The 13,219-nt window shown below is 39.4% G+C and overlaps 1 protein-coding gene across 1 annotated transcript in view; it reads right to left on the bottom strand.

Moving 5' to 3' along the window:
- The window catches only part of LOC110456570 (leucine-rich repeat-containing G-protein coupled receptor 5-like), a 24,256-nt gene extending 11,285 nt beyond the window's left edge, over window positions 1-12,971 (bottom strand). The window contains exon 1 of the mRNA XM_021507380.1: window positions 12,220-12,971. Coding sequence (XP_021363055.1) covers window positions 12,220-12,239 — 20 coding nt within the window. The 5' untranslated portion in view covers window positions 12,240-12,971. The remainder of the gene's footprint in view (window positions 1-12,219) is intronic.
- Between the last annotated feature and the right edge of the window lie 248 nt (window positions 12,972-13,219).

Raw genomic sequence — 13,219 nt, 5'->3', positions numbered from 1 at the left:
AAAAAAAAAAAAAAAAAAAAAAAAAAAAAAAAAAAAAAAACTTTCCCATCACGTGGTAATGAATCATCATTCTTGACTAATCACAGTAGTCTGTAGACGGTTTTTTAATGTTCGGTATGACCAAGAAAACTTTCTATATAACCGTTACTAAAGGTAAGGAATAGTTTAGCCTTTTCAATACCCCTTATCATCAGATATGGTATTTGTCTCTGCCATTTTGCCTTGTGCTAATAAGGGTGTTCTGAATGATGCTCAGGGGAGTAATACATTCGCTTTTAATGTCACGAACTTTTACTCGTTATAAAATACCTTGTAAAGGAAAGATTTTTCAATATTTTATCAACAAACAAATAAGATATTTTGTATTATTTTTCCTTACATCGTTCGTTCCTAAATAAGTCCTGTTAGTCTACTTTCCGTGTAACTGATGTTCTGCAATAACCCATTTAGAGTTACTATTTGTGAAACTGACGTTCCGTAATAAGTCCTGTTGAGTTACACTATCCGTGTTACTGATCCGTGATCAGTCCTGACGAGTACTGGTCCGTCATTAGTCCTGACGAGTACTGGTCCGACATTAGTCCTGACGAGTACTGGTCCGTCATTAGTCCTGACGAGTACTGGTCCGTCATTAGTCCTGACGAGTACTGGTCCGTCATTAGTCCTGACGAGTACTGGTCCGTCATTAGTCCTGACGAGTACTGGTCCGTCATTAGTCCTGACGAGTACTGGTCCGTCATTAGTCCTGACGAGTACTGGTCCGTCATTAGTCCTGACGAGTACTGGTCCGTCATTAGTCCTGACGAGTACTGGTCCGTCATTAGTCCTGACGAGTACTGGTCCGTCATTAGTCCTGACGAGTACTGGTCCGTCATTAGTCCTGACGAGTACTGGTCCGTCATTAGTCCTGACGAGTACTGGTCCGTCATTAGTCCTGACGAGTACTGGTCCGTCATTAGTCCTGACGAGTACTGGTCCGTCATTAGTCCTGACGAGTACTGGTCCGTCATTAGTCCTGACGAGTTACTATACGCGTAACTGATCCGTTATTAGTTCTGATGAGTTACTATATATGTAACTGGTCTGTCATTAGTCCTGACGAGTTACTATACGCGTAACTGATCCGTTATTAGTTCTGATGAGTTACTATATATGTAACTGGTCCGTAATTAATCCTGACGAGTTACTATCCGCGTAACTCGTCCGTTATTAGTTCTGACGAGTTACTATACGTGTAACTGGTCCGTAATTAGTCCTGACGAGTTACAAATGTAACGAGTATCTGTGAAACTTTCTTCTCTCCTCACATTTTATTATCAGTGTAAACACTACAAATTACCACCTTTTACACACTCGTGTTACATAAAACCAACAAAGCTTGGCACGGAACCGTGTCAAAACTAGGATAGATAACTAGCGGTGCTACTTGAACATTTTTACTGAATTTATATACGTAGCGAATTCGTGGCTAGATTAGCTTAACTTATTTTTTTGTAATCGGAATACTTGGACAACCACGAGCCTATCTGAAGGGTGATACCAGAAGTGGGAAGGGAGGTCAGATTTCTGCCATATCTTAAGGACCAGAAGCCCAGTCAGAGTCATAAACGTTCTACACGTCAAATTAAGGTGATAATGTCGTCATAAAGCACACTGGCTTAATTTGTTTACAACTGCGCTATCTATCAGCATCATCCGTCTCCGAGAACCTACTACAGTCATTCCTTAGTGATGTTTACAGGGACACACGTACATGTAGTTTTCAGTGATAGGCTTACAGCCAGTTTACAGTGATGGGTAAACAACCAGCTTACAGTGATCGGCCTACATAAAGTTTACAGTCGTAGGCCTACATATTGTTTACAGTCGTAGGCCTACATAGAGTTTACAGTAGTATGCCTACGTAAAGTTTACAGTAATAGGCCTACAGAAAGTTTACAGTAGTAGGCTAACAGCCAGTGTATATTGACAGGCCAACTACAAGTTTACAGTAAAGCCTACAGAACGTTTACAGTAGTAGGCCTACAGTTTACAGTAGAAGGCCTACAGAAAGTTTACAGTAGTAGACCTACAGAAAGTTTACAGTAGTAGGCCTACAGAAAGTTTACAGTAAAGCCTACAGAAAGTTTACAGTAGTCGGCCTACAGAAAGCTTACAGTAGTAGGCCTACAGAAAGTGTACAGTAGTAGGCCTACATAAAGCTTACAGTAGTAGGCTTATATGCAAATTACAGTGTTAGTCTAACAGCCAGTTGTCTCTAGATATTGAATTATTCAGAAAAAAACCTCATTTTGATTACTTGGATGTTTGATTTTAGTTTCTAAGTTGCAAACGAGAGGGAAACAAGCTGTTAAAAGAAAGCAACTTGAGTATTCCTTACAGAAACGTAGGGGTTGGTAGTCAGTCTAATGCCAGTTTACAGTGATAGGTCTGGAGACCGTTTACAATGATATGTCTGGAGACAGTTTACAGTTTGTTTGTTTGTTTGTTTGATTTTGTTTAACGTCCTATTAACAGCTAAGGTCATTTAAGGACGGCCTCCCCTGTGTGCAAGATGCATGCGTGTAGTGTATGTGTGTGTATTTTGGGAGGCTGCGATATGTTCGTGTTTGTCTCCTTGTGATAGCGCGGAACTGATGCCGACTTTATAGTGCTACCTCACTGAAACATACTGCCGAAGACACCCAGCAGGACGCCCCACCCGGTCACATTATACTGACAACGGGCGAACCAGTCGTCCCACTCCTAATTTGCTGAGCGTTAAGCAGGAGTAGAAACTACCATTTTTAAAGACTTTGGTATGTCTCGGCCAGGGGACAGAACCCAAAGCCTTCCTCACAGGGGCGAACGCTCAACAAATGGCCAAAAGTGAGGCATTGTCAAGGGAGACATTAGGAAGAAGAAAGTTATTTAGAAAGGAGAGAAGAGATAAGGTCCCAAATTTAGTCGCCTCTTACGATCATGCAATTGGGGGCAGCAGGTACAATTCTTACGCCCTACCTGCAGGACAACAGTTTACAGTGATATGTCTGGAGACAGTTTACAGTGATAGGTCTGGAGACAGTTTACAGTGATAGGTCTGGACCCAGTTTACATTGATAGGTCTGGAGACAGTTTACAGTGATAGGTCTGGAGACAGTTTACAGGCATTTTACAGGATTCCTTGTTACACATGTGTCTATAAAGTATTGTTACCGTATTATTATCTATTTCTGTAAACTCATCGGTTGGTAACAGCTGATCAGATCATTGGTTCCGAATGTTTAGTGCCGTTTCAGACTTTTGTACCGTCATTGTTCCATCCTCGACGTCATCTTGTTCACTAAGATGTTGTTAAGTTTACAGTTAACGGGAACTGAACAGAGACACCGGCCAATCACAAGTTACACTTAGAAGGAGACATCATTTATATACAAAGTAAATGTGTATTTGTCATTAACGTCATTGTGGTGAGGTATCTCGCGCTCCACCTACATGTACCCCTAGACATATTCGTCAATGGTGCCAAACGTTCCTCATTATAAAACAATTTCATATTGTTTTGTTTGTCATAAATATTCAGTGTTGCTTTTCATATTGTAAATAATTTGTTATTGTTATTCCAAATTTCACGACAATATTAATCAATGCTTCGCCATTCTTATTGCTAAGATTGTCATTTGTCTTCTATGCCATTATTACTGTATATACTACCTATTTGTCTTCTATGCCATTGTTACTGTATATACTACCTATTTGTCTTCTATTCCATTGTTACTGTATATACTACCTATTCGATACACTTATAATATGTCTCGTTATTCTTATTCTTTGTTGTTATATCAATATCCTACATACTAATGTAATTCCATTTACTTTGTAACAAGGATTTCATCAAGGATTTATGCATTGTAACTTGTCGTCTGGACATATCAGAATATATAGGGTCTGTGTGAGGTTTTGGGGAGCCAATGAAAATCCTCATTACAAAGGGAAGCGAATCGCATCATTCCAAAGGAACAAAATCATGTATCATACTCCGACAATATAGCCATTACAACAGGAGAACGAAACACTGAATAAACAAATTATCAAAACATATTTTTAAAATATAATAATGGTAATATATGCAATAAGAACGTTCAACAGACATAGAATATTAGTTATCAGTTTAAAATAAGACTTATTGATAACGAAACACTGAACAATACACTATCAATATCAATACATTGAACAACAATAACATGACATAAAAAAATGAATGACAAGATTTACACTAAAAACGAAACGTTAACATGAATAGCAATCACACAATAATGATGAAATTTAGAACAACAATAACAAATACAATATGAATATAACGTACAGTTATACTAAATCACCTATACCTAAGTAACTCCCATGCCAAAGACGTCAGAGAAAGTGTGGTGTTTTAACATCCATATTTGTATAGGTTCCGTTTGGTAAGGCTCTTTACCTAAAACTTGTAACAACAAATTGGGCTACTTTGGATATAAATTGACTTCTAGTAAAACGTTCGGATGAAAATATGGCGTTGAAAAACATTTTTCTAAAGCATTATTTTCCTAATCAAACTCACGGACTACGTTTCCACTGATGTTAAAAATACCTGATTGGTTGTCTATGGCGAGATAATGTTTATGTGAAGTTAAAATGATATTGATGCAATCATACATCATGATGAACTATCTGGGCGCTCACCTCACGTTCATCAGCCGGAGATAACTGTCAAATTACTTGATGACTAAGGTTGTTACATCGGTGGGGCGAGATCGAAAATCTGGAAACGCTGTCTACATCATTGGGTACATAACGTGTGGGACTGGGATGTAAAGAATAGCACAGAGGAATTCAAATTAAACACTAACTCCAGATCTGCTTCACGTGCGCGAACGTGCAAACGATCAGGGCAGGAAAAGGCTGTCTGTACATACGAAATACTTGTAGATAACTGCATCCGCACCAAAACTTTAATTATTTATGTCAGACAATTTTCTACGGAATTGTCGGCGAGAGTTTTATGTTTGATGAAGAACTCAGATAATGGATACCATCTGATGGGCTTCTGTATACAAAATGGTGCAATTTTATATAATGATCGTAGCATATAGTCGCGTCCGCATCAATTGTCAGGCAATTTGTTTTTACCCACGTTGGCAGCCCACGTAAAGACATGGACTGACGATGTCCCCCCTCCGGTGACTCTGGTGCACGGTTTATGAAGCCCGGCGGACCAAAGGTTGGATACCTATGTTACTATGCTAAGGTATCACCATCAGGACTAATGAACTAAACCGTATCATAGCCACATCAAACGCAGGAGTAATGTGTCGTCTGCGCGACTTGATGAATTAATCAAGCAAAGGTTCTTCAATTAATTACTCCGCTATCACACGACGTTATCGTATTAGTAGAGCATTTAGTCAATTCCAGGTTTAGGAGAAGGGCATCACTTCATATTACCGTCGATAATGGTTGGCGAGTTGGCCTAATGAACGGGACAATAAACGAAATCCTATATCAAACCCCATTATATCAGATAAACCCTTACTCACCACGCCCTTATTCCCAAAATGTATCCCTCATTCCATTAATATGTCAAACACCCCCAAACCAGCATCTCTTCCTTTGGCACTTTCGCATATGCTCCTATCACTACCAAACCCTAACTACCCCGACATCGTTCATAACATACACTTCTGTATAGGTTAATGTCATCCTAGGACAATTTCTGTGACATGGCGTTTTCAGGACTAGCCTACCTGTAAGTAACTTTCAAAAAACTGCATCCACGAACAATACAAAACCATGTTCCGAGGGGCGCTTTGTTAACGATTGAATCCATTTGGTGATATCTTTATTTTAAAAAGCAAAAATGATGTCACATACCGTTGTGTCATTTTAATAGGGCAATCATATCGTTGTAAAACCGGTTGTGAATTATTTCTCTACTGGAGGACAAATATCCGCGCGGTTTTTATCCGTTCTGGCTCGGACAAAGCAAAGAGAATCGTCCAGTAGCGTTGTATATTTTAAATCATAATGAAAATCTACAGAGCTCAAATCTATGCGCTTGCTCATGACTTCAACATATATCCAGGTGACGTCACCAGAAGCTAGACCAAGGAGTGAAAGCGAACTAGATGAACACGGGAGTTTTATCGATACCTTTCTATGTGTTATCTTGGTGGACTCCGATAAGTTGGAGTTTGTCCAGGACTCCTCTTTACTTTTCCCCTCCTTGTACAGAACTAACCTCTCGCTACCCTCCACACTGCTTCATCTACCCTCCAGCCACCTTTCATCACCGTTGTCGTCGACCCAAAGTGGCATCGCCCAATCCTGTACGACATAAAATCTATTGGAACGAGACGAAAATGCGGTCTTGTTATCTTATCCAGTGTGCATGGTGCAATGCATGCAGCCTCGAGACCTTCCTCTCCTTATACCCCCTCCCATCCCCCTCACGAGCCCTTTCCCGTCTTAGGCTGCCAGTATCGGAACTTTTAAGAAAGCCATACCCCATAAACATCCAGCAAAATTAACGGCATCGCTGCTTGGAATTTTCATGAATTTTTATTCTTTACAGTAACTTATTGCATTATTCCTGACTTTAAAGGTGAACAAGCAACTCTGGAGTTTGTGGTGTAATTATATCAGACGAGGGGTCGCTTAACAACAAACATACTGCATTAAAGAAAACAAAAAATAGCCCAGAACTGCTTCTGGTTTATGGCTCAATCAAGATAAGGGTGTCCACAAACAACGCCATAAAATAGTCCTATGTGTACAAACCTATTTAACCCGGGTGATTTAAAGTGATGTCTGCTCGTTTTTCCTCCAGTACGACATAGGACGGTAGCTAACACGTCACCTCCTATTATCTACAAGTGTAGCTACCCTGTGTCAGCCTCTCAAATAAGACGTTATGCAATGAAACGCTTGGACGATTTCTTTTAACGTCAAATTATTTTATGTCTCTTTCGTGTTTTGTTACATGTTAATCGTGAATTGGATGTATCTCGGAATAAATTCGTGCTATCAGTCTGACGAATATAGAACCAAAAACCAAAAAGTCAATTTTCATATTTTTTTTCTGTCTTGACTTAAGTGATGCCGATGTGTATAGCGCCGGAGCCAGGAGAATGAAGTAGCATTGTGATTGATATGACTCGAGTCAGACCCCGACTGGGGGGTTGTAATATATTTCATCTCTCCCTGTCGGAGATCCCAGGTCCACGTTACGTCAATATAACCCTCTCCAGCTGGCAAACTCAACACTTGTATATTCGTTATAGTTGCACCAAACAGTGAAATTAATATGCAGAGTTAGATAAATTTACACCGGACTAAATAGATAGACTGACGGGGGTTTTCATCTCCCTGAGTCTACATTAAACGTTACTAAGCACGGGATTTGATTATGTTGACACGGAGGATGAGAAAGGATGAATTTTAATCCGTTTCGTAACTTGCCATCCCCAAACATATGTGTTAATTGTGATGGTATTCCATACTCACGTACCACTGGTGTATAATGTATGCATAATATTTTCACAAATACCCAGGTTTTCGATATTTCTTAAAAGGCTCATTAAATGTTGACGCTGGCTTGGGAAGCAACACCCCCTAAAACCTGTGATTCATTTTAAACGTCCAACATACTTTGATACGAGGTGTTCGGGAAAGGAATGGAAGTTAATTAAAGGGAGATTTCGTCTAATGATTTCTAACTAATTGCTTGTATGATGCTGATATTAGATTTTAGGCGGATCAAAGTGATTCTAAATTCTTTAATTCCAGTTGCAGGGAATTCCTTGAGCTGTAGAATATTGCTGAGACATAGCTCACATAACGAGCCCATCTGGGGAGGCTTACGTTACACGTCTTGTTTTTAATATAGTTACTACTTATACCGTCTCCTTTCTTTCTAACTAGTCACTAGTTCCATTCCTCCTTGCTTCTTCGTCCCTCAGTCCCGCTCCTCCCTGCTTGCTGGACCCTCTGTACCCATCCCTCCTTCCTACAACCTCCCACGGTCCCTACTCCCTCCTTGCTACTTCGCCCCTTTGTACCATTCCTCCTTGCTACTTCGCCCCTTTGTACCATTCCTCCTTGCTACTTCGCCCCTTTGTACCATTCCTCCTTGCTACTTCGCCCCTTTGTACCATTCCTCCTTGCTACTTCGCCCCTTTGTACCATTCCTCCTTGCTACTTCGCCCCTTTGTACCATTCCTCCTTGCTACTTCGCCCCTTTGTACCATTCCTCCTTGCTACTTCGCCCCTTTGTACCATTCCTCCTTGCTACTTCGCCCCTTTGTACCATTCCTCCTTGCTACTTTGTCTCCCAGCTTCATCACTCCTTGCTTCTTCGTCCCTCAGTCCCATTCCCTCCTTCCTACCTCGTCCTTCAGTCCGATTCCCTCCTTCCTACCTCGTCCCTCAGTCCCATTCCCTCCTTCCTACCTCGTACCTCAGTCCCATTCCCTCCTTCCTACCTCGTCCCTCAGTTTCATCCCTCCTTCTTGCCTCGTTCCTCTGTACCACTCCCTCCTTACTACTCCGTCCCTTTGACCTCTCCCTACTTGCTACTCCGTCCCTCAGTCCCGCTCCTCCTTGCTACTTCGTCCCTCAGTTCCTTCCTATCTCCTTCCTCAATCCCTACTCCTTCCTTGTTATTCGTCCCTCAGTCCCATTCCCTCATTGCTTGTTCGATCCTCTGTATCCCTCCCTCCTTCCTACCTCGTCCCTCAGTTTCATCCCTCCTTCCTATCTCGTCCCTCAGTCCCTACTCCATCATTGTTACTTCACCTCTTAGACCCACTCCCAAATTTTAACATCGTTCCACTGTGCCACATCTCCCTTTCTATCTCGTCCATACGATCGATTTCCTCCTTTCTACCTCGTTCATTAATTCCACTTTTCTATGTCCCTTTCATGGTTTCGTTTTTTTATTAATCGTTAGGCATTACAAATTTTCCCCAGAACACATGTCACAGATATGGGAGTTTGTGTTATATAAGAAATGAGAGCATCTGGTTTGTAACGTGTGTGCTTTTCCTCGTTTTTATTGGTAACGTTTCCGACGCCGCGCTCCAAGTGGCTCCTGTCTTGGAAAGAATTGTATGAACGTGATTATCATTTTTTTGTATTTGTCCGTAAATAAAGTGCACGTGATCACTATTTCAACGATTGCCAAATCTAGGCTATAACAGCAATACATGATCTGTAAATGTTTTTTTTTAGTTTAGTGATACTAGTAACAGATTATCAAACAATATTGTAATTATCGTATGATCAAGAATGATAATCAAATGAAATGGAAAAATCCATATTAATTAGGTTTCGTATCTATTGATGGAGTACATAATAAGACCAGTATGGCACAGTGCTACATTATACTTATGGATAAACCAGGCCAGATGTTTGTTTTTTCTTGACAGTTGTTATTCATTTAGGAGTCCATAACTGTCACATATGTGTGTGATGACCTGTTACAGAAGTACGTACAAATCAACCTACAAGCTCTCGACCTGTGTCAAAATGATCTATTTTAAAACCTAACCAGTTTTGAAGAATGCTATCTATTGCAACTGTTTGAATCTTGCACCAGTACATAGCAGTATCTTGCACCAGTACATAGCAGTGTCTTGAACCAGTACATAGCAGTGTCTTGCACCGGTACATAGCAGTGTCTTGAATCAGTACATAGCAGTGTCTTGCCCCAGTACATAGCAGTATCTTGCACTAGTACATAGCAGTATCTTGCACCACTACATAGCAGTATCTTGCACCAGTACATAGCAGTGTCTTGCACCATTACATAGCAGTGTCTTGAACCAGTACATAGCAGTGTCTTGCACCAGTACATAGCAGTATCTTGCACCAGTACATAGCAGTGTCTTGCACCACTACATAGCAGTGTTAATTGTCATCTTTTTACAATGACAGACATACAGTATACATTTTACTGAATGGTATTTGATTTAGAAAAATATCCATGTACAATGCAGACGCTTAGCATCTCACATTACTAGATGTTTCAGTAAAGTCCCGAACGGGAAAGTAGGAACAAGTTGATTTGTAATGACACCAGTAATGTCCATGTGAATGTGAATGGATGAAATATGCCTATTAACGACGAGCCAGTTCGTATCTCTTTAATTACCATATCGCATGATGATGCAGATAACAAAGGACTACTTTTATATGTCGCAACATTGTGTAATCTTTACAGGACTGTTTAACTATATTCTTTTTATTTTACATATAGTGGACTTTGTTTACGAGTATGCTAATAATTTCAATAAACTGATTTGTTTGAATGTTCCACAGTTCATTGTTGTTCATGAAATCTGTAAAATATATGTATACTTTCTTTGATATAAATACTCAAGTAAATTTTCACTAACTTCCATTCATTTTAAAGGTTTTGATATTGAAAATGAGATGTTCAACAATAATTGTATCTAATAAAGAATTATCATTAAGAAGTCTGGTCTTTCCTGATTGTGTACACTCCCGGAGTTGTATTTCTAGATTGTCTACACTCACAGAGTTGTCTTTCCATATTGTCTAACATTCACGGAGTTGTCTTTCCTGATAGTCTACACTCACATTGTTGTCGTTCCTAGTTGTCTTCGCACATAGAGTTGTCTTTCATTGTTGTCGTAACTCACATAGTTGTCTTTCCTGATTGTGTACACTCCCGGAGTTGTATTTCTAGATTGTCTACACTCACAGAGTTGTCTTTCCATATTGTCTAAATTCACGGAGTTATCTTTCCTTATTATCTATTCTCACAGAGTTGTCTTTCCTTATTGTCTACATTCATGGAGTTGTCTTTCCATATTGTTTACACTCAAGGGTATGTCTTTCCATTGTTTTCTATTCTCCTCCCAACACCATTTTCCTTGTACACTGTACATTATAATTGAACACGTCACGTACTTTTTATTTTCTAATATTTATATATAATAAGTTTCCTGAATATTACTGGTACTTTGAAGTGTCTGACAGCTGAACAAATAAGGCGAGGTTTTTGTATCCAGATTGTATCTCCTTTACAATCCCAACACCGGGACCACCAAATTATAATATCTCGCTACGTTTGTGTCATGTGAAACAGATATACCCAGATTATCTTCGTGTTGGTTTCCATATTTATAATAATATGTCGGTCCTACTGATTATAACACGCAATACTATATATAAGGATGATAAATTAACAGAAAATATGCAAAAACATTAAATCGGTTATCTTTTGATCTATTTATATATGACAGACAAAATGGGAGTCAGCCATTCAATCATTTAAACATTTGATATACGGTGTCTGGAACCATTAATAAAACACACTGATTTTCACGTTCTTTGTCACACGACACTTATTGACGCGTTTACTCTCACGCATATAAAGTCTGAACCACTACATAAAACATGATGAAACACATACGACATTTCCCTCAAAGGACACGACTCCATAGTCCACTGATACTGTTTACACGTGTCGCCTCTGTGTGGTTGACAGACCAAACAACTACTACAGCAGGTAGAGAAATCTGATACAGTTATATATAACAATACCTGTCCCCTTACTCAACGCCATGATAAACATGTTATAAAATATGTAGTACAGTACACCAAAAAACGTCTCAGTGAAAAACTGAAAAATTTAAGTTTAGGAAAACATAAATACATCACCATTGTGCCTATGCAAGGCTGTGTTTAAGATACCTTTCATTAAGAAGAATATAAAAAAAAACTCGAAAACTCGAAAGTCTTTAACTTAAAAACAGTTAAAACGCAATAAACGTAATTATAATATGAATTCATATTGGCTCTATTCTGACTTCAACACACTATTGGGATTGTTTTGAATTAATAGAACTAGCGGGTCAGATGACAAAATATCCCCAAAAGCTGAAGGTGTTGTCTTATTTTGTACAATTAATAGTCAACTTCAAAGAAATTCATTGAAAAATTCGTTCAGAATAAATATATTATTTATGCGAAATATATTTAAAGATGATAGTTTTCAGACCTGATTCTTTTGATTCATTAAACAGTCCCTAGAATTGCAGAGGAAGGGATAATACATATGTGTTCCTCTTTATGGTTATTTGTTGCTGCCATCATGTATGTAATTACAGAAGTGGAAATAAACATAGATCGATTGTAAAACATGGTAAAAGTGGCAAATAACTGTTTTGTTCTCACCTTTGTTTTGACGCCGTCATAAGTTGGTCCAAGCTTTACGTATATTCCCCAGGTGTGTTGTTGTATAGACGTAATTTATAGCCATTTTTGCTTCCTCCGATACATTCTGCCTCTTTTTGTGTATACAAGATCACTGATGAACGAACAGCTCTATTCCTAGCCGCACGTGCTCGCGTGCTTGAAGCGTCTGCTACTCTGTTAAATTGAAGGCCTCGTCTCCAGAGAACCTCAAACAAGCAGACGACAATTTGTCAGAGGCGTAAAACGATCAGCTGAACAAAACTCTTCCAGTAAATAATGAAGTATTGCTGTCGACTCTTAAATTCCTCCGAAGTACACTCGCTCCTGAAAACTTTCCAAGTCCGCGAAAGTCGTTGTGTGGTTCATGTTATTTCGACAGATCTGTTTTAATTTGGGTTCTACGTCAGCTGATTTGAGGCAGACTCAACACTGTGAAGATTGTATGCGTAAATTGTAAGTAATCCTTCGAATCGGATACATCCTTATCTCAGAAATCCCGAGGGATAATACACCATGAAAGTTATTTTGCGTGAATTATTGTCAAACCGTCATGCAGAGGTCTATATTATAACTGTATACCTTTGTGCGATCCTGCTAAATTTATTCCGAGACGTACGGAGGATAAAAACAGTCTCCTTTGATGGAGCAAGCGTCGGCCATGAAGTGACGACCACGGTTGGGTTGAGGCCATCTGTCATGGTCGAACCCTGAGTCAGGTTTCTTTGCTAGCGTCAATAAGTGATTCAGCATACCATAGTTACACATTTAAATCAAAATAGGTGAGACTCGTTTAGAATTCAAATGCTCGTTTAATATTTGCTATGCCTGTGTTTTCATCCCGCGGTCGTCTACAGACCAGGTTTATATTCCCTTCAATCATAAAAAGCGTATCTATAGTAATTTTGCATGATAAACGCCTCGATATGATTCACGCACAATCAATACCGCTGTGCGGCATTAATAAGGCCGTGTATTTCAT

This window comes from Mizuhopecten yessoensis, unplaced genomic scaffold, assembly GCF_002113885.1.
Source record: "Mizuhopecten yessoensis strain PY_sf001 unplaced genomic scaffold, ASM211388v2 scaffold8807, whole genome shotgun sequence".
In the NCBI taxonomy this organism is placed as follows: Eukaryota; Metazoa; Mollusca; class Bivalvia; order Pectinida; family Pectinidae; genus Mizuhopecten; species Mizuhopecten yessoensis.
Note: the sequence above shows the minus strand (reverse complement) of the source record. Positions and strands in the feature narration are given on the sequence as shown.